A 21,899-nucleotide genomic window follows, 5' to 3' on the forward strand; every position below is an offset into this window, starting at 1 on the left:
AGCACGACTTTATGAACTCCATACTTTGTTAACATAATGGCTCATACTATTTCTCCCCACACAGAAAATCCTTTCCCATCATCTTCTTCTTCTGGACATGACATATCTTACATACACTTTGCCTTGCGCCAGACTGGTAAGCCAGTTTATTTCATACTTAGCTAGTAGATGATCTTAGAGGCCTTTTCCAACCTTAATGATACCATGATTGTTTTACACCAACAGGATATTAACAATCCAGCACAGCCACAGAACAAAATCACTTATAATGGGAATTCTCAACATCCATCTTACACAAAAAACAAGAAATCTGGGAAGTTAAACGGTCTTCTGATACCACAACTGCATTACTTCCCAACAGCACATCCCAGAGGGAAATCACAGTTCAGAAGACACAACAAGTCTCTTGCTGAATGGAGAATTTTGAGGGGTACAGCATTAGTACCACAAGTGTCTGAGGTCAATGTGTTCCTTGGCATTCAGTGTCCAAGCAAGTAATAACAAAACAATTCAATTTCAGAGCCTTCACTTTGCAGATTTGAATTGGTTACAGTATAATCCTGATATTCTGAGTCATGTTTTATATGTAATCAGCAGGGGATGTAACCCTGTTCTATAAAGCAGGAAGCTGAAACAAAAGCAGCCCCACTACAATGGCTGGCTTTTAAGTTTAATTTAATTTTAATTTAATTTAAGTTTGTTCAGTGCCTGTTTGTACCATAACAGACCAAAAATGAGAACTACCAAGCAGTATTTACTGTACCTTCGTCATCAATCCACTTGAGGGTAATTGGCTGCTCCTGTTGCAGATAACACATCTCACGCACTTCATTACAAAGCTCATCATAGTTTATTGATGCATCCAGGTTTGTTATCAGGATGTCCCTGCATGACATGAAATCAAACTTCTGTCAGAGATACCTGCATAAACCCAAGTATTCCAACAATTCCATCTATGGATTCCAACCTGCAACACCACACTTACACAATCAGCATTCTTCATATCAAACGCTCCCTCTAACATATGAATAATGATTACTCAAGTGACTGACATAACGCAATGAGAAGGACACGTGTTTCCCTTCTGCTGTGTATTTATAGGCTTATATTACATGATGGTATGAAGCACCACACCCAGAAACACACATACCTGCAGCCCTGGAACCCAGAGATAGACTGAACATAGTTTTATAACTTCCTCTTGCTTAGATTTAACTCAGATTCCCAAGTGATACCATCATTTACTATTGATTCCTATTGGTATTTTATTTAGCATACTATTAATTTCTATACAATTCTTTTAGCAGCTTCCTGAATGAACTCAGCCCTAATTCTGAAGCTTTCCAGCTTGATGTGGAAGAGGCCAAAACTCCACTCAATTCTACACTCAAATGCTGAGTTACTCGGCATTGACCTGGTAAGTAAACTCAACAAGAAAGCACCTCATTCCCAATTAAGTTTGGTGGAATTAATTTCATAATTACATTTAATTAGAAGCCCTTTTTTCCCAGCGTAGTATTAAAAACTACAGTAGCCACATTTGCTTATTTGGGCAGGAAAGTATCAGAGAAGATTATTGAGGCTACTGCCAACACATGCCAGTCATTTCAAGCTAAACACTTCAAGCCTGAAGATTTACTTCAGCCAAACATTTAACTCCTCAAATGACTTAAAACATCACATAAAAACGAGGCAGATCAAAGCAACCAGCTCACAAGGTCCTCGTTGTGGCAGCAAATCAATTAGGTTAAATCTAAAAACCAAACTTCATGCTGAAGCCATAAAGTGAGGCTTCCTGACTCTGTCAACAAGTGGCTGAAGCCATAAGGACCATGACTTGATTTATTGTCTCAAATCAGAGCTGCCAAAACAAGCACTGCAGAGATAACGGAAGCAGCTGCGTGTTAACATTTCATTGCACTACTCAAACTGCTGGGAGGGGAAAGAGGGGGAAGGAGACAGCAAAAATAAAAGGCAGATTAACAGACAACATGCAAGAGTTTACTTCTGGTATTTATTCACAGCAGGAAAACGCGTTTGTTTAAACTTCAGGTGTTTAATTTAGTACAAATAGATCCTCGAGCTGCTTGCACTGCTTCAAATGACTCCACCGTGAGCATCAGGAGCAATTAAGATTCTTCAACTTCTCATTTTTATCTAAATAAGTAATTTTACACCATTTGTGCACGTTTTCCCCACTTATGTCCTTCCTCCAGCAGCACATTGTGGGAATCTGGAGGGGATTTTAATAACTCTAATTACCAGATGTTAACTACAACGACTTGGTTACTCTGTTAGCAGATCAGACTCTTGTTTGACAGGCATCAAAGTTAGGTGGGATACAAGAGAGAGATACAACAGGACACAACAGAGGGATACAACAGGATACAATAGAGAACACACACGGACTCACCCGCTGTAGTGCGCCTTCACCCTGATGCTATCTTTGTCCAGATGCACTTTGGAGCCCATCCTGCTGGGCATGGTCCGTGTTTATCACACCGACGTTACAGATCCTCTCCTTTAAGCCATAAAACTCGCCGTTCCGAAGCAGAACGCATCGAACCTACTGTGTACAAGTAGAAAGAAGAGAGGAAGCACAGTTCTAACAGAGAAACTAAGTTTTCTCCTCGACTTTTCAGCGTGTTCGCCCCGTTTTCCCAGCCCTATTTACCACACAGCCCCATTCCCGGATCCCACCGAGTCCTATTGCGGCCTGTCCCGGCCTGAAGTTGTTTAAAGTCCCGTGTTGAAGTTCGGATCCAGCTCCAACTCCCGGTTCCCCACCCAGCCCGCAGCCCAGTCTCACCCTGTACCTCACAGGGCGGTTCTGTACCTCATAGGGCCGCTCTTTGTACCTCATAGGGCCGCTCTCCCCACACACCGCCCCATATCCCCCTCAGTCTCCCCGCCTTCCCCCCCCTCCCACCCACCGGCTCCTGTAGCAACGGCGCCACCGCGACAAACATGGCGGACTAAGAGGACTAACCCCTCACACAGCCAATAAGATGCCTCCCGCTTTACCTGTCAGCCAATAGCGAGCTACGTCCCACCTGGAATCAATCCCCGCCGCCAATCGTAGGCCGAGGAAGCGTTACCTGGGAGAGGAGTTGTCATCGTGACCAATCAAAAAGCAGAATGGATGAGGAAGGCGAACACCTGCAGCCAATCAGAAAAAAGCAAGCGTTGAGCTGGCAGGTGTGGCGCTGAGCGGCCGCTAGGGGGCGCTGTGCTCACGTGGAGCCGAGCCGCCCTGCTGTTAGTAGCTCCCTTATGTTAATGGGGGAGTGTTTAAAAGCGGAGTTTTTGCATTAAAAAACACAGCCTCATTGAGTTCAATTGGTTTTTCTCTACGTTATCTGTGGGATCAGGAACCGTGTCAAGCGCTGATGGGACAGAATGGTCCCTTTATGAGTGCTGAGATGGAGAACTTCATTATGGGATGAAAGCCCTGGGGTTGGTTTATTTCCCTTATAATGTGTTTGATCTCTCGGTTCAATGGCTGCAAGGTCTATAGGGTCCATTCTATAGGAGCTGCTGTATCCCTATGCTGTATTAACACCCCACATTGATCTGTACCCCGCTCAGACACACCAGGATTGTAAGGCAGGGCTGTAATTAATGGGAGCAATAGAGATACCCCCAGGTCCAGCCCTCATGTGTCTGTATGTCCTTCATGATATCAATACGACACATCCATGTCAGCTCCCACTGACACCAGATTTAGTTCATTTCTATTTATGCCATGAAAATAGAGTTGATGAAGGTTTTGTCCTTAGATAGATAATGGTTTTCAAATGGGGAAAAAACCACCCAAAAACATCTGAAATATCCAGAAGCTTCAGTTTTATTCCCAACCCCAATGGTTACACCACGCTCCTGTACCAAAGTCCCTCCTGTACATGAATCTGAATGGCCTTTATAATGTATGCAGCCACTTTCTCACTCATTACCCTGAATAAGCAGCCACTGTGCACCACGTCAGTGCTTTTATCCTGTTGTCTAATAACGTTAACCCCAACACCATGGATTACTTCATGCTCTATACGCTGTAGGAACTTGCTACCACTATTTTCTCTGCTGTATTTAGACAACCGGTTCCATTTTAGCATTGCCTTACCCTGCAAGGCAGTGAAAATAGCTAGAGAAACTGGGTACAGAATGAACCAATTACCTTCACGTATAAAAGGAGATGCACAATTTTATTCGTTTTCTGAGTAAGATGAAGTTGAATGCTTTAATTCAGTATGTAAGACTCAGGAACTGTGGTAAATAGCAGCACACGGGTACTGCTGGATGCACATACCTAATTGGAGGATGACAGTTTCTGTGTCTCTCAGAAGGTTTTTGCTTCTGTGGAACTCAAAGACTTAGTCAAGAGATCAGTGTAATAATGCCCATTGTGCAGATGATGCAATGAAATGACTCCAGGAAGGTTCACCCCCACGTCAGTGGTGAGTGGTCAGTGCAAAATCCAGGTGTAGGGCCAGGCTGATAAGATCCTTCTGGAAAAGATACAGCTTAATGATGGTTTGCACCTTCCAGCACGAGGCTGGCAGAAAGTGTTTCCATTATAACAGAAATAATCCTCAGCCTGACTTATGATGGGTCTATATTTTATATTAGAGTTCAATTCAGATTCATTAATTTTTCTTCATTGCATTCTCTTGCTTCAATGACATTGAACAAATCTGTTTAAGTTATGAATTTATGTTAAAATGCTCTTTTGGTTCTGGTCAGATGAAATCCATCCACGTGTCACAGATAGGTAAGGTGGGAGGGATAAGTGACCCAATGCTTGTTTCCTCCTCGTTGCAGTTCCATCTGTCACTCATCAGCCCATTTCAAGCCCAGCACAGCTCTTTCCTCATTTACATCTTGTGTCTTGTTTCATCTTGCAGCTCCCCATGTTCTCTTCCATAGCAGCTTCCACTGTCAAATAAGGGAAGTGAAGAAGCCTAACATTATGTCAGCCAGTGAAAAAAATTAAAATTGAATGACTTACAGCCATTTATGACATCTTTGAACTTTATTCAGCTTTTTAGTGCCAGATGCAAGAAGATTTTGTTTGCACGTAGGGCAGACTTGAAACTAATAGAAGAAATTCTAAAGTCCTTCCTGAAAATTGAGTTTGAGCTGCTTCATTACCAAGCACCACTGAAACTGTCAGTGATCCAACGCAGAGAGGCTGAGCTTTCCCTGTGTTTCTGAACCACTTCTGTCTGCTTTGGGACCCGGTGAAGTAACAAAGGTTACTGTGTTTAAGTGTTTAAACTTTCATTAGCGTAGATCTGAAACGTAACGCTGTCACTATTAACAATTCAGTAGAACTCTCTGTAGTGTATCATACTTCATGCTGTGACTAAGAGCACTCAAATGTTTTCAATACTTTATCTAAGACAAAGGAAAATTCAATAATCCCCCACTCACTTCTATTTTTACTTTTATCATGGGGGTTTTTGTGATTAAAATCTCCAGCTTTGCCATTTGCATTGAAGTCAGGCCATTCCACAGGAAAACTCTTGTGTGGAAGCTCAGAATGAGCTGTTCCACTATGAGAGATGAAATGCTCTGAGTGTGAGAGGCTGAACCTTCATTACTTACTGACCCTTCAGGTGGAGGAAAACCATGGTAGTTTAAGATTTAAACTTCTACAGTTATGTACATATAAAATGTTTTCTCATGGTAAGAGAGGAAACGAAAGGAGCTGGGATTGCTGAACATAGTACAGTTCTTAACATATCAAACCAGACTGGTAACCAACTGTTTCTCTTGCTGCTTTAGTAGGAATTGATTGCAGGAGTTTCTTGACTAGAAATGCCTCGGTGTCATTGGAAAATATTTTGAGATGGCACAATACAGTTCCAGCAAGGACTTTGTAGTGTGTAGGTACTGCTCAGTTCTTACCTCTTCACCAAGTTCTGGGTTTTTTTACATTGTGTAGGCAACCCAGTATATAACATTGACTGCTGCAAAAGCTGCTGGGAACACTGCTCTGGCATATATATCGATGGTATCAGCATCAATGGGCTTAAAGAGGGACTTCAGACCACTCTTTTTATCCAGTTTCAGCTCTTGCTGTTTAGTCTCTCCAGTCTCTATTTCTATTGTGCCGTATGATCCAGGCAGGCTTCTGGGGATTCGGTGCTGCCTGTTGGAAATGGCCAGTTCCTGGCTCACACCAGCTATGGAGAGGGAAAACAGAACAATGGCATTCTTCACGTTTACCTGCAAAGGAAAGAGGAAAACATATAACAGCAATGAATAGCACGGTATACTTCATCCAAACTATCCATGATACTGATATGGTGAAGTATAGATGAGAGAAATAAATGGTATTTATCATTTGCTTTGATAGAAAGACTCCTGAAAGCTTCTGTGCTACCACATCTATGGCAATAAGGAGAAAACTTTGCAATGCAGAGCCATTGCCTTTGCAAATCTTATCACACTACTTGGCTTACTGACCTCGCTGCTCTGCCTTCTCGCCTTGATCTTGTTCTTCTGCTTTTTCATGTAGTCAGCATTGAAGTGTGCAAAAGCATATTCCACCAGCGCAGCGAAGACAAACACATAGCATATCCAGAAGTAAACATCGAGTGCCTTGATGGCGGATGCTCGTGGAAGCGACGATCGGGCACTGACCATCAGTGTAGTCATTGTAAGAACAGTAGTTATGCCTGCAGTGTGGTATGAGAAAGCTCCTTTAGGTTTCACAGCACACCTTAATGAGTGCATTTACCAATCTCAAACTGAGGAATACTTTTCACAGTAGAAGGCCTTTAATAGTATGGTTTCTGATTTTCCAAATGGGATTTAAGGAGCTTGTAAGGGCTGCACATTTGTATGACTAAGGCAGCTCAGAACATCTTATCCTTGGTTTTCTTCTAGTTCTGGGTAAATAAAACAGAAGACTTACTCTCAAAAGCTTTTGTCTTACCTAATGACACCCTGGCAGGCACAGCTGACTGACTGATCCAGAAGGATACCCAAGACATGGCCACTAGTAAGATGGAAGGGACGTAGGACTGGATGATGTAAACACCTCGATTTCGTCGAAGGTGGAAGTGGAGACTCAGCCTCGGAAACTGACCTGCTGACAGAAAGTGGAGACAGATTCCAGCTGTGTGAGCTGCAGTTCAACCCATATGCAAAAGAACATTTCCTACAGTGATGCAGATCTACGTTCTTAAACAAAATTCTTTTGGCCAGGGATCACAAAAAAGCTTTTATGAATCTTTTTTGATTAGTCCTCATAAACTCTGCATGAGGGTTTATGCAGTTCTCATCAGCACAGTTAGCTAAGAATAGGTCAAATGATTTGTCTCAGGTCATATCAATGCCAGATCTGAAAATAAAATCATGAGCCTTCACAAATTACAGTATTGCTTCAAAATGTGTACTGTCTTATCATCTGCTGTAGAAAGTCCTCCAGATACTAAATTTAGGTTTTTTAAAAGGCCAAGTTAATTTCAAACTCAAAAAAGAGCTTAGAGGAGATGTGCAGCATAAATGAGGATCTGAATACATGAAAGAGGATGAAAAATCAGCAGGAAAGAAATGACTCCAATCTTTTACAAACATTGCAATAAAGCCAGTGATATACATACACACCACTGACTTCTACTGGGTGGAATTAGAATGATCTGACTGTATGTCATAAGCCTCGTAATATTAAGTCTAATGGAAATTTTCTTTATCCAAAGTTGCAAATTAGGTCAGGAAAATCTGAGTTATACCTTATCAAGCACTGTCTGACTATTCCATACAGTGTTTTCTCAAGCATATAGAGCTAAAAGACACAATACGTTACGGTGGCTACCTGAAAGCTAAAGGTTACCATTTCTTGCAAACATGAGCTACAGAAAATTCATATCAGAAACCTGACATTATTGAAATTAGTTACTTAGGAGGAGGGATTCTCCATTATAGAAATAGATTTTCCTGTATGAAAAGAATAACAGATACTGTCCCTGAATTGAAGACAGATCCTGTTACCAGATTTGAAGTTCATCAGTTCTGTTGTAAACTGGTAATTAGTAATTGTGAATTGAGCAAGCTGCAGCTTATCCAGCCCATGGATCTCATCCTGGTTTTCTGACCAGTGGTAGACAATGTCCTCTGAAGAGTAACCATCTGCCAAAAGAAAGCAGATTAAATGCAAAGCTCGGGGAAGAAATTAAGAACCTAGAGGGCTCATTGTGGAAGTGCTGTAATTGCTCCGCTACGCTGATTTTCATTGGTCCCATTGCAAACATGCTGCGATTCAGTCTAGATAATTCACTATCCTGGCAACATCAGTGTTTCCAGGGTCCCATCAGGGGTAGCTTTCCTACAGGGAGAATAATCCGAGTTGATTTGCACTGACTCACAATATGTGGTATGGCACAGTGCACTTCCGTGCCATGAGAAATGGCACAAGAGCAGAATAACTGCTGCTGTAGTGCTCAAACAAGGCTACCTGCTCCAGTCAGAGAACAGCAATATGGCACAGACCCATGTCCATCCTACAATGAATTAGCTAGCTTCACAGTCACCATGTATATCAGGCTATTATTTGCTGTAGTTTGGCATGGGTGTCAGCTGGAAGACAGGCACGGGGTACCGGGGATAGGAGAGAAGGATGGGAGATACATGAATGAATTTATGTAACATGCAAATCCATAGGAAATCAATCTTTGCTGGTGTTGTTGTTAATGCACAGTGCTACAAAACCACTGTCTTTCTTTTCACTTGTTTGTTGCACTGATATCTAAATCCTCAAATTCAATTAAAAGACTCAATCACCACCAAAATTCCCTGCAGAACTTGCAGAGGGAGGGAACTGATTGCTGGTTCAGTGTCTGCTGCCTCTACATTTGGTGATTACATAAGTAAAACTGAAGATTGCTATTTTTTGACAGGATAAAATGGTATTGTGGTTAATTGCCTAGAAAACAAAGTCAGGGCTAAGAAATGGAAAACAGAATCTTCAATCAATAGGGCAGTGCTTCTGCTCGGGAACCACTACTCACACATCCAGAGCCCTGAGCTCCTCTAGATTCCAAAATACATGTTCATTCTTCACTAACCTTTTTGCCAGTGCCTGAAATACTCTGATTGATTTTTGTGTAACAGATGGCTACGCAAAGGTTAGGCACAATCACATCCATTATAAACAGGGAATTCTTTCTTTTTCCTGCACTTTATTTCATTTATTTTCTTTCTTTCTTTTTTTTTTTTTTTTTTTTCCCCACAAAGGAAAAATAGCATACCAAATTTTGCCCGTGGGCTTCTCTACGTCTTGCTGGACTTGATGGAAACATCAGTAATGCTAGTGAAAAGGCTGTCACAGTTCCACTAGGCTTTACATAAAACACAAAGTTCCAGGACTGCAGGTTGTTCAGCTTCACTGAATTAAATCCCACATCTTTAAACTGGAGCTGAACGGGTATAGAAAAGTCCATCACTTGATGCACAGAGTAAGGGATGTGTGTTTGTACCCTCTCTTTCTAAACCCACTACATTTCACTGATTAAAGGAGAGTCACTCCTTCACGGTAAGAACCATATACATAGGCTTTAAGCAAAACACAGGTTACATGAAATGCTGTACTCAGCCCTTACAGCTCTCCAAGTCCAGCATGCATTCCTGCTCATCCATTGGGTACTTGGAGAGGTCCATGTCACACGCCACCGTTGAGGTAATCCTGTCCCAAGCAAAATGAACCAGTTAGTGGCATGCTGGCAGAGCTGTGGACTTGCTTTTTCCTTGGAATTCAAAGACTAAATGGAAAACTTTGTTCATTTCTTCCCTAAGGATGGCTTTGAACATAGAATTCCAATATGCACATCTCCATTTTTTAGGATAGCACACCATTCTAACAGATACTGAGTTCAGGAAAAGCACCCTTCAAAGTGAAAAATACTTCCTTCAATTTAAGTTATTAATTATTTCAGGACATTTTCCAGGGAAAAAAGAAAAAGAGTGAATACTTTCATAGTCTGTTCAGAGAGTGCAGAGGACACTTGCCCCCCGTCCTGCTTACCTTATGCTGTATAAGATGACTCCATCTGGCTGGAGCCTGATAAGTTTGTTTTCCACAGTCACGTCATGGAACCAGGCAGACTTGGCATTTACTATGAAAGTATCTGGCAACCAGAGCTTGTCCACAAAGCGGCTGTCCAGCCCCAGTGTTTCATTGGTGTGGTTGTAAGACAGGCGGTCATCTCGCCAGCTCTGGTGCAAAAACACTGTCATGGTGTATTCCTATGGCAGGAGACATCCCAGTTAACGAGTGATGCTGAACAAAGACGATAATGCCTCAGGACTTGGTCAAAAATAACTGAATTAGTTTAGAAATGTCCCCCGTGCACAAAGGTATTTTTATACTCTGCCACAGAACTGTCCACGCATTTTAATTTGTCATGTGCTTTTACCTGGGGTAATCCCAAGGTATCAAAGAATTACTCAGTCAGTGGCACAGATACCACATTGCAGGAACTGCATACGTTGCACTGAGGAAAACTTGTTCATTTATCCCCATAAGCACTGCCTTTGTTTTTGGAGGATTTTAAAGGCAAAACTAAAGAAATCAGGTGAATTTTTGTATTGGTACTAATGGTACTAATTGGGTTTTAAATCCAATCTATTGTGCTTCAGGAACACACACATCTTGAGTCTTTTCATTGCCAGCTTCTGCCCAAAGAGAATCTGCCCGTGTCTCAAGATACAAAGTTTGTTCTTGGTGGGATCTTCTGTCATTGTTCCCACTAAAGACACACAGGGGAGCAGCTGCCTCAATTTCTCCTTCTGCACCATCTGTCACTGCACCACAGACATTCACAGCTAAGTGTAACTCACAACGTACCATGTTCACTTCTGAGATGTGGTCAATGCTGGCTACTTCAATTGCAAGAGCAACATTAACAGGAGGACCTGAGGAAAAATGTTTGAATGACATGATTTACATCATCATAGCAAGCTGAGTGTGGAGATGACCAAAGACTGTTAACTTTTTCATAGAGTGAATTCATAGAAGCATTTCCACTGTGTCCCCAGTTTTCAACTGAACACCTCCCTTCAGTGCTAAAGGAAATGCAATGCAGTCACAACTACTGGAGCTTACGTGATCTCTCCTAGAAAACATGACATTTAGGGTCAGATAAGACACTGTGCCCTATCTGTACAACAGGAATTACTGCCACAGCATGATCCAAGATGACTCCAACTTAGATACCAGCAGTTTAAGAGCTGTAGCAGCAAGAAGGCTGCGCTGTTAATTTGTGTTTCAAATGGCAAAATAAATACGTTGTTTGCTACTGTTTGCAGGATCCAAGTATAAAATTAACACAACTTTTCAATCATGCAGAGGATGAAGTTGAGATAAATGTCAGAGGGTAAAATAACTGTAAGAAATAAAAGGCGTAACTCTCCATTTCTCACCTCCAATCCCAGGCCTGAAATTACGTGCGTAGCCTTTCATCAAATCATCCAGGTTGGGTAACCAGGATATTTCGATGTTGGAGCCTATGTAATCTCCGATGTCAGTCATGGCTCTGGGAAAAGAGAATAAGGAAAATCAAGATACACTGAATACTGCATGAAACGCAGCTATCTGGGCAGCTGGATTGAGTGGAGAAAGTGAGGATCAAGAAAGGATGGATCTCTTCAAATGCAGTGTAAAAAATTATAAAAATTACTCAACTGGAATTTGGATTGAACATCTTTGATGCTGTGAAAAGCCCCATTAGCCCTCTGAAAATGGAAAAGCAATGCTAAGCAGGTGGTGTACGGATACCTGTGTGATGCACATGTATGGTCTAAAAGTGATCAATAGAAAACAGTGAACCATTGAAAGTGGCATCTCTGCACTGTAGATATTCCATAATCTCTTACAAACAAGGCAAGCTCAAATTCTCTTCGAAACTGAGCCAGCAGGCTTCATTTGCAGCAGATCTGTGCCTGCTCACATAATCCCTCTTGCCAGCGCTGTGATTGACACAAAAGGAATAGATAAATGGAGGACTGTGACAACGTCTACCACAACTATTTGCACAGAATTGCCAGTGGTTTGGGAGAGGCATCCATCTGGGTGCAGGTATTGTACTGGAGCTTTCTGAGCACTGCTTGAGCATCGCCCCCTGAGGCCAGCAGTAAATACAGTGTTTGAGAGATCTATGTCACTACTGACTGAAAAGAAGCTTGTTAAACACTGACGAAAGACTGCAGAGTAATACACCATAAATATATTCTGCCTTGGTACTTACATAATTTTCTTAGAGTGTTCATGCGACATTGACCCAAATAAAGCACATGGTTTTTCTCTCCAAAATATGCCAGTCCGGGCATTCAGCTCAGCATGTGCCGTTACTTCAAGCTCTTCTGAGTAAGGATCTTGGCAGGCTCAATGCCATATAATTTGGGATAACATTTAAACAAAGGCGTTGAAGATTTATAATAGATGTGGTAGAGGTGGGTTTTTTTGTGCTGTTTCCTGTGTGCTGCTCTCACATCCTTCCCCGTGTCAGTCATCACTTAAATAAAACTATTGTTTCGCAGTGCTTTGCAAGATCCAAGTGCTAAGGGCTGGCTTTCGTCTGCAAGACCATCCATCACTGCACTTGTTGAAGTCTTTAATTCCTGTTCCTCGCTCTCCTATTTCTGAGAGCACTGAGGGTGTTAATACAGAAAACCAAGAATTATTTAAATAAAGACTTTGGCAGATGAGGGAACCAGACTGTCTTGAAAGTGCTTTGTTTAGAGATGTACTCCCTTGTGTGAGTGTGCAGCAATTATCCCGTGTCAGTATTCTCTTGTAGTTGCATTTTGGAGAGTCAGAAAGCTAAAAGGAAGTTAAAATGACAGAGCTGGGTTAAAAAACTGTGGGCCGTAGCTTGCAGTGTTTTAAGCAGATTACCATCTAGAGGGAGTTTTACTTAAATATCCATGACACAATTAAAAAGGATCTGATTTCTATTATTAATAAAGCCTTAAGGTCACATCAGTGTAACAAATGGGTTGAAGTTAGTAGAGCTATATGCACTTAACACCAGTAGGAGTTACAGAAGTATTACACTGCACCCAGTCCCAGTGCTTTAAAGTGACATAAAGGATGGTGGGAGAATGTCATTCATCCTTCATAAGCAGTGGGGATTATACGTGGCCTAAAATATTGTTCATGTTTTTTACCTGAAGAAGGAAAACCAGCATAGAAAATATTCACCGGAAAGGATTAACTTTCTGTAATGTAAGCAGCAAAGATTAAAAGAAAGGAAACCACTAATAGTGGAATTAGCAAATTTGCTTCCTAATGTAGGCTGCTGTCAAGCTTGTTTTAGTAAGAAAAGGAATTTGTAAAAGTAAGCTGTTGGCTTGTAAAATCCAAGGGCTACAACAGCTCATCCAAAAGCTTATCTTTACATTGCACCAGGGCAGAGCGGGATGCCCAGGTGGCTGAACAGCTCTCTCATGTGTCCTATCAGTACCCTGGAAGCCATTCTCAGATCTGAAGCTGAGGAAGATGCTTTGTTATCTCAGCTCTTAAGACGCATCTCATTTCAAGCAGAGAATCTGAGAATATATTTCTGTCTGTACAAATGTGGTTTCAGCATTGTGAGAAGTTCAGCAGAGCTGGTTGTTAACATCAGAAAACAGATAACTGCTGTTTAAACTGTGATAAAGAATTAGTACCTTTATATAATAGACAAAGGAGAGAGGAAATCACTACTTGGTAGACCTGGGAATGCTATAAAGCTCTCCCTCTGCCTGACAAAATTGTCCTTGTCACAAGTTGCGAAAGCAACTCTAAGCAACAGATCACAAATGACAGAGCAAAGAAACCCATCTCCTTTAGAGCTGAGTATTCTCAGTTCTAGAATCAAAATCCATATTTACTAGAATCCTTCCTTTTTAAGATGACATCTTCTACCAGCTGCTATGGGACCAAGATATCCTATTCATCTGGAATGATCTGGAGAAGCATCAATCAACTTGGATGGCGTGTCTTGTTAGAGGCTTCAGGCAAGTGAGATATCGGCCTATCTTCACTGCCTTCAGGAACACTGCTTGAAAATGGCTAGATATTTATCAGCATTACTAGAAAAAATCTGGTACTTAAACTGAAGGAAGGAAAGAGGCACTCGATATATTCTGTGTGAACAGGTGCATTACAAAGGCTCAGTAGGATACAACATTAGTAATACTGATTTTGCATGACAGTGCTGGTAGCTCCAGCAGTGCAGAAGGCTCAGCAGCATCTCTGTGACCATCAAGATAACCATTTCAGATCACACTTGCAAGGAGAGTGCTCTAACCTTTCGGCAAAGACACACTGCAGTGAGATGTGGAAAATCCCTTTTTGCATCTCCCATTGCTGTTTTAAATCTGCTAGCCTGACATTGCATTTGGGACAGCGGCATAGTCGCTGTACCAATCTTATGATCTGAAAGATGGAGATACCAATTTGACTGATAGTGAGGACTGGGGTGGAGTATATTTCCTTATCTGTGAGATAATCTTTTGGGGGCATATGGCCCAGATGTCACCACCACTCAAGAAAACTTCTTTCTTGAGAAAAAGACAAGGAATACCCAGCAGGGTCAGTGAACAATCTGGCTTCTGTCAAGCTCCAGGATTATCCAGGGCGCTGTGTGCATCCTTCCATCTGCCATTCCTGACTCTAAGTGAGGCTCGCTGTAAATATGTTCTGTATTTTGAAATGTAATTGCAAAAGCATTAGGCTTAATTCATGGCAACCTTTTGAACATCAAAGCTCCATCAAAGCGCTAAAACTCTCCGAGTTTTAAGCGACAGAAAATAGACCGCCCTGCATATATGCACGTGTTAAAGCTCCTCCATTTCCATGACTAGAAGTAAAAGACTGAGGAGGGTACACTGCGGAAGAGCAACTGTATGCAAACATATTAAAGCCATTTAATATTGTAGGTTTCTAAATATGAAAGACACACCTATTTTTAATTAGAGATTCATTATGAGACTTCTATTATTGCAGCTTCCAAAGTGCATCAAACGCTGATAAAACAGTCTCTCCCCAAAGCTGGCAATCGTAGAACTGCCAATTTCTTGCCACTGATCATGCCTCAAGCAGACCAAAAATCTGTTCCCAAAATGTTCACCTGCAAACAGCACTGGCATAAGGAGGATGTGCTGACTGAGGTTGAATCAGGCTCATTCAAACAGCACACGACCGAGAATTGCACCAAATGCAGCTCTGTTAAGCACTCTCACAGGGTACTCAAACACTCCTTGAGGAAGCAGGCTGTGTGCCTTCTCCTCTCCTCTGCCAAACCTCAGCATCACTTTAACAGGTAGCTTTGCCTCTGGGAGCATCTCATGTGGTGCCACCAAGTTCAGGATTCTCTGAAACCTTCCTCATGTCACTTGGCAGGGCACAGCTGCACATCACACAGGGAACTCTGCGCCTTTGGATGTCCTCTGTCACAGGAACCATGAATAAATCACATTTAGAAAACAAAATCAGAGCAATAATTATGTTTCTTTTGGTAATTCAGCCTATTATTATTAAACCACAGTCTCAGTAAGATGCTGCTCTCTATAAAACCCTCTAACAAATGATAATTCGTATGCCAGGGCTCTAATAAAGAGAAATAAGAAAGTTAATGTGCGTCTTGGGCTCTTCCAAGAAGAATTATTTCATGCATCAAAAGCCACCTACGTGTGAGTAATTTTAGTGATGCAGAGGTAAACATCTGTTCCTAATTCCATTAAAATTCTCATCAAAAGGACACTTGCAAGCAAGATTACCGACTTGTTACAGGATTAAGGAAGGTTCTACCATAGCCGTGCTAAACCCTGAATCATCACAAAACTGCTGTACCAAACAGAGCAGCTTTCTTTGAATATTGAATGTCTTACACTTGGGCATATTTGGAAAACTGCTGCAAACTGAACAGCTCGAAATTCAAAAGCCAGACTTCGCCTTTCTGTGCTCTGTATATTTCTGTGTCTGTATATTGCTAACAAACAACGTCACCATTGTGTAACTGGAGGAAGAAAACCAAGTAGCAGGCAATTAACCCAGCATCATTTATCTAAAAAATTACAGGTTGCACATATCCTGGCAGTAACTGTGCCTGGAAACATGAGGACAGAGGCTGAGAAGATGGATTGCTTCTTAGAATTGCTTCTTTTTCTTTCCTTCTTTTTAATATCCAAACACTACTTTTCAACTGAAATCCTCAATCCCTGTCCGAGTTCAGATCATTCAGGATCACTGAAATGATGGGAAGATCTTGATGCCTTTTGGTCATAATATCTTCTCTGCCTTCAGTGTCACACCGTGTGGCCTCAGGGCTTGGAGATGTCAGGGCATGGCCCAAGGTCATGGGATACACCACTGTGAGCCCTGGACAAGAGCAGCCGACACTTCCTCTGATGTGAGATCCTTTTCCTTCCCAAAGTGAATGATAAGATCTCTGTAATTAATCCCAAAGGCCACGACTGCATTGTTATGTCTCTGCCTCGTACACCACCCTGAAGTTATCAACCATGTCTATAATACAGAAGTGGGAAGACCCCTTAAATATCACAGCCACCAGTGCTCTGGGTGATGTAGGCATGTTTTTGCATGCAGCAAGTCCTTTTTAACTCCCCCTCTGCTTTCATTGCATAATCTGGCAAGCTTTTTCCAAATCCAGCCTCCAGATCAGTAGAGAATATATAGAGAGCATAGCTGGTTGCCTAGCTAACACCTTCTGACTGAATGCGACTGCGAATCGCAAACCTTCAGCTTTGGAATTTATTATTCAAAAAAAAAAAAAACGTTGTTCTTCAAACTTTTCCTGAGGTGTTCACCAGCCCCATCCCTTCCTGGATGCCCGGACGAGCTCTGACCGCCGGGACGGCCGCAGTCGCCGCTGTCCGAACGGCTGCGGGGGCGGTCGGGGGGGTCGGGGCTGCACGGCGCGGTGCGGAGCTATCGCCAAAAGGGATTGCCCGTAATGTAGAGCGAGTGCAGCGAGAACTCTTCCCCGGGCATCCTGTTCGAAGCACGCCCCGCGATTAACACAAGTAACCGCTGCTCGTCCGCCCCACGTCCCCCCTCGGTGCTGCCCCGTTCCCTCTTCCCCGGGGCAGCACAAGCAGGGAATGGGAAGGGGCTGTCTTACCTGATGCATCTGTGCTGCTGGGTGCACAGTAGGACCAAGGCAGGAAAAACCCAGGTGAGGAATTCCATTTTACTCCCACGTATTAGATCGCGGCGCACAAAACCCCGGCTCCCCGGCTCTTTGGGCTGCTCCGAAGCTCCGCCGGTGTTGCCATCCTTCCTGCGGCAAGTTGAGGTTGTTTCAGCTCCGTATCTCTACCGGGCAGCAGCGACAGCCCCCGCCGTGTCGTCCCCCCGTTCCGCTGCTCTCCCCTGCTCCGCTCGGTGCCTCCCGGCCCGGGGCTGCCCTGCCGGGCTCCGTCCCACCGGGAGAGCCGGATGGGGGCAGCGGGATCGACTCAGCAGCGCCTCGCTCCTCCTCCGCCCGGCCGCTCAGCGGGCTGCCGAAAATAGCCCCTGCAATTACAGCTCCATCCCACCCAGCGCGGGAGAAAGAGAACTAAAAGTGTTGCCGAGACTGCGGGCATGTCCCGTGTAAATCATCGCCGGGAGGAGAACGAGGAGCGAGGCGGCCCGGGCTGCGTGCGGGAGGGAGGGAGGATGCGGGAGGGAGGATGCGGGAGGGCCGCCCCCTCCGCCGCCCCCCGCCCGCTCCCCCCGGCCGGGGGGGGATGCTACGCCCGGGACGGGGGATGCTGCGATCTCCGCTCTCTCTATAAGCTGTCTGTCCCCGACCGGAGGTGCGACGCCGAAAGCGGCGGAGTCTGGGGTGTGCGAACTTCTGCCTCAGCGCTTTCATCGCTCCGGAGCGAACGGCTGAGGTCAGCGGGAGGCAGATGACAGCGCTGCGCAGCCCAACCAGCACAGACTCACTCGCGTTTCGGTACCGGGCCGCGCTGCCGGGGGTTGTGGGTTCATGACCTTCTCCTCCATCTTCGCTCTTTTCTTCTCTCCTCCTCCTCCTCCTCCTCTGCTTTTTGCTGCTGTTCAGTCCAGAATGGCAGTTTTCAAACCAACCCACAAAGGAAACACTGTGTAGGAGACATTCTAAAGACATTGTATGGCAAAGCAAAAATGAACGCGTGGATCCTTTAATCCAACCAAAGGATGCCCGCCAGGGTAAAGTGCTTGGTTTGCCCTTTTTGTATGGTTGACTTTTTTCTTACTGATGAACAGGGACACGTGTCAGAAATGGGTAAGAACGAGGTGGGGTTTCATTTGGGATCTTTAGGTCACACCTGCCCCTAATGCACACCAGGACAAGACCCGTCGGCTCTCACAGTTGAACTGTTGGATGAAAACTGCTTTGTTGGAGGAGGGAAACCAAAAGCTCATTGATGGAACCTACAGGATGAGATACAGAACAGGAAGATTTTGTCTCCCTGTAAAACAGCAGATTTACACCTTTCAGGATATTTTCAGTTGACATTTTTTCCGACTCTGCCGTTCCGTGAGCTGTGCACCTACTCTGAGAACTCCTCGGTGCTGCTTTTCTCTGGCGAGACAGCTGTCATCAAACCCACTAGTGAAAGATGAGCAGGCATTGCTATGTCTTCAGAATACCTCTGTTAAATAGCAGAGTAGGTGTGCGGACATGCAGAATGACTTTGGATAGTACGTATCTGGGTGCATCTATATGCAGACAGGAAAACCACAACAGTCTGTTATATAGAGAAATCTATGGATGTATGCCCCCACTCAATGGGAGTAATTCCTATTAGCCAAAGGGAAAAGAGAGGATAAAATAATACTGATACGGTATATTCAATTTCCTACAATTCTAGCAGAATATCCCAAACTCTTTAGAGTCAATGACAGATTAAAACTGCTCAAGAGAGAGATTAAAAAACAATTAAAACTGCTATTAAAGCATCAAAACAAAGCAAATAAGCTCCCTCAATCTTTCTCATCTAATCCTCTTGAAAATAATTGAAGCTTTCCTTTAGCTGCTGGCTTAGAACTGTCAGATAGTCTCAAAAAGATGGCCCTCAACAGCCATTTCTCCTTAAGACTTTGTCATTCTGTTGGCTTGCCACCTCTCCTCAGTCCCTATGGCTGCAGGCACAGCTTTTCTGGGACTATTTCTGCCTCCTGACTTCACACACTGAGTTCAGAGACCGAAGGACAGCCCAGCTGCACTGCAACAGCTGCAGCCTCCTTCCCATTATGTCCTAAGAGGGATGGGTGGCCCCATTGCCATCAATGCCAAGAGCTCACATCACCACACCGAAGTTCCGTGCACCCCACAGATCATTAGCCGAGTTCTCCCACGATTCCACATAAACAGCTCGTGAAAGACTGTTGTGGCAACGTCGCCAAATGTCTCTGGAAACATAAATTACACACATATGCCTATTTTTATAAATGAGATTTGGAAATATCCGTAGCAATCATATGGTGGGAATATTTAGCTTCTTTCAGAGGTTGCACAGAAATGATTCCTCTCTCTCTGTATTGATGTCCCACAGCCCCAGCTCTGGCCAGGAGTTAAGGACTGGGATGAGCACAGCTTTGTGGTTGTCCTCAGTGAGGCTTCCCTCGGTGTTCTGCTGATATTTACACTCAGACATTGGTCTGTATTGTAGAAATTGTTTTACATAATCTGAGGCACATTGAAAAAAAAAATTAAGATTCCGTTATTGGCATGTCTTGCTGCCAAACAGCCAGAAACCTCCATAGAGGAGCTGCTGTCACCTTGGAAACGTTCAGAAGGAAGAACCAACTGCCTGGAGAGCAGCACAGAGCCATGCAGCCACCACAGCGTCCAGCTCCATAGTGTTACATGGTGTTACACTGGGGCCCAGTTGGTGCTACAGAACTTCACCAAAATGCCTCTCACTTTAGGATTTCAGTAGGATTTCAATTGATTCGTGCTCACTTCTGCCCTGCTTTCTCAGAGGTGTATCACGCACAGCTGTGCCTATGGGACCTGAGCATCACTGAGTGCCTCTGTGCACCTCCTGGAGCTTAAAGTGGGGGTGGATCCATTGACTCTCAACGGAGATAGGAGCTTGTGTGGGGAACCGTAACTTGGCACCTCTAGGGGGACTGCAGGTATCTCTTGTCTTCTCCCATGTGCATGTGAGAGCAGAATGCTGGTGACAAACGGTTCACCACCATGCCCTGCACTCTCTTACAGTTGATAGCGAAGGTACCAATTAGCTGTTATTTTTTGACTCAAGCTGGTTCCGTTCACAGAGGTCACGCTTGTCTTTATTGATTACTGAGGCTGATCCTGGGATGTTGTCGCTACGTAAACGAGCCGAGCAGACTCAAGCAGCCACACTCACCCTCCGGGCCGCCCCTCCGGCTCATCCCACTGCATCCCCCGGTGCCGCCGCGTGGTTCGCTCCGTTGCCGGGGCAGCGGCCGGGCTCGGGGCGGGCCGGGGGTCGTTGAGGCTCCTTTGGCCGTGAGGGGCGTCCCGGCAGCGCTGAGGCTTCTCCGGGTACATCGCTCGTGTGGGGGGTTTGTTCTTCGTGCAGTCCCGCTTTGCCTTTAAGGTGGCTCTGGGCGTTTAGTTCTCGTATATCCTGTACTTGGCACTCCACTGTGTACCTCTTTTGTTCCCTAACCAGATAAAAGTGCTTTCTTCTAGGTTTCTTTTATTAATAAGCCACTTACTATACATATGAAAATGCTTTAGCAGTGTCCTTACTTCTCCGTAGGAGATTTGTGGAAGTTAATGCTCAGAATTTGTGACTGTATCCCAGTACTACGCACACCTTAAATGTTTACCGAATGTTATGGATTTACCTCTTAACACAGGCACCGACCTGATGGCTTCCTGGAGATCTCTGTGTACTTACCGACTTGCAGCCGTCTCCACGTCAACCTGCTCGCTGTGACGGAACATGGAAAGCAGTGAGCCCGGGGGTGGTGATGAAGAGGAACCAATTCTCATCCCGTTTCTGGAAGAGGAAGGCAACGGTGCGGCAGCTCAGAGCTCTGACCTGAGAGAATATGAAGAAGGTGAACATGAGAAACCACAGCTGTACCTTGCAGAATGCTGGGGTTAACTTCCCTGTCTGGTAGATGGGAGCAGTACGGTTCTAAGGGTGGTATGATATTCCAAACCAATGAAATGATTCCAGTCGTTTTCTTCTTAGCGTTACGCTGCAACAGGTAGAACTACTTCAAACTCAAACCATTCTTCTCCTGTAGCAGTAAATTCCCTGCTTAACCTGTACAGCATTTTGACTCAGCCTTAATGATGGGGAAAACCAGAGTTTGACCAGATGGACTCAGTTCAAACATCAGCAGCTGCTGCCATGGGGTGTTTGCTTTCAGTGAGGGCCTCTATCTCCAGTGGGACACAGGTCTCTATGCACAGCCCAGCACATCTGAATGGCAGCAGCTGCCTATTAGCAGGCAACTGACTTCTCTAATTGTGTCAGAGCATGTGTTTAGTTACATGACATGAGTCAGCAGATCTACTGTATAACACGTTGCCATGCATCATTTAGTGCTGAATACCAATCTCTGCATTAGAAAGCTGTTCTTAGGCTATTTTCTTACCGTCATTTTCCTTGTTACCTAAATGCACAATAATACATACACAATTCATACTAAATAATGCTTAATAAATAAGTGTAGGATTCCATCCTCACTGCAGGTTGGAGTAATGAGATGTACAGACTGTTGGCATTTTCCTGCTTTGGTTTCCAGGCATACAGTAGCAGCCTTGTGTGGCTGATTTTTAATAAACACTGCAGTCATGCTATAAAATGTAATCTCTGATTCTCCACATATTTTGACTTGGCAGCAGGTACGTTAGTGCTTTGCATTTGGAAGCTCAAAGTGTCTTTATTAAACTGTCGTTTTAATTTCT

At 44.0% G+C, this 21,899-nt stretch overlaps 3 protein-coding genes across 9 annotated transcripts in view; 1 reads left to right on the plus strand and 2 right to left on the minus strand.

Annotated features, from left to right (window-relative positions):
• PRKCZ (protein kinase C zeta) overlaps positions 1-2,993 on the minus strand; it is a 31,839-nt gene extending 28,846 nt beyond the window's left edge. Inside the window, exons 1-3 of the mRNA XM_015882475.2 lie at positions 2,934-2,993; positions 2,414-2,569; positions 764-885 (exon numbers count right to left, since the gene is read on the minus strand). Of these exons, the coding sequence (XP_015737961.1) occupies positions 764-885; positions 2,414-2,484 (193 nt within the window). The 5' untranslated portion in view covers positions 2,485-2,569; positions 2,934-2,993. The remainder of the gene's footprint in view (positions 1-763; positions 886-2,413; positions 2,570-2,933) is intronic.
• Positions 2,994-3,829: 836 nt separating this feature from the next.
• Positions 3,830-20,996, minus strand: GABRD (gamma-aminobutyric acid type A receptor subunit delta). 4 transcript variants are annotated; one of them, XM_015882199.2, is made up of 10 exons: positions 20,878-20,996; positions 11,425-11,537; positions 10,850-10,917; positions 10,028-10,248; positions 9,606-9,688; positions 7,999-8,136; positions 6,941-7,096; positions 6,469-6,680; positions 5,908-6,228; positions 3,830-4,932 (listed from the first exon to the last, which is right to left on the minus strand). In XM_015882199.2, the coding sequence occupies exons 1-9, from the start codon at positions 20,970-20,972 to the stop codon at positions 5,932-5,934; spliced, it is 1,383 nt and encodes a 460-aa protein (XP_015737685.1). In that variant the 5' UTR covers positions 20,973-20,996; the 3' UTR covers positions 3,830-4,932; positions 5,908-5,931. The 4 variants fall into 4 exon arrangements, with proteins under 4 accessions (XP_015737685.1, XP_015737687.1, XP_015737684.1 ...); XM_015882201.2 differs by having other exon boundaries at positions 3,830-6,228; positions 6,941-7,093; XM_015882198.2 differs by having other exon boundaries at positions 3,830-6,228.
• The window catches only part of CFAP74 (cilia and flagella associated protein 74), a 31,053-nt gene continuing 28,920 nt past the window's right edge, over positions 19,767-21,899 (plus strand). For 2 of the 4 annotated variants that reach the window (XM_015882180.2, XM_032448799.1), the window contains exons 1-2: positions 20,432-20,516; positions 20,837-21,040. In XM_015882180.2, the coding sequence (XP_015737666.1) occupies positions 20,923-21,040 (118 nt within the window). In that variant the 5' untranslated portion in view covers positions 20,432-20,516; positions 20,837-20,922. Of the gene's footprint in view, positions 20,123-20,431; positions 20,572-20,836; positions 21,041-21,899 lie in introns of those variants that run through there. The other 2 variants (XM_015882182.2, XM_015882181.2) reach the window with 2 other exon arrangements.

The sequence above is a fragment of the Coturnix japonica genome, chromosome 21 (assembly GCF_001577835.2).
Source record: "Coturnix japonica isolate 7356 chromosome 21, Coturnix japonica 2.1, whole genome shotgun sequence".
In the NCBI taxonomy this organism is placed as follows: Eukaryota; Metazoa; Chordata; class Aves; order Galliformes; family Phasianidae; genus Coturnix; species Coturnix japonica.

Coding starts and splice junctions, on each gene's coding strand:
- GABRD (XM_015882199.2), bottom strand. CDS start 20,972: ATGAGAATTGGTTCCTCTTCATCACCACCCCCGGGCTCACTGCTTTCC. Junction 9,689..10,027: donor GTCATCTTATACAGCATAAG/GTAAGCAGGACG, acceptor TGCTTGGGACAG/GATTACCTCAACGGTGGCGT. Junction 6,681..6,940: donor GCCTGCCAGGGTGTCATTAG/GTAAGACAAAAG, acceptor ACCACACTGCAG/GCATAACTACTGTTCTTACA.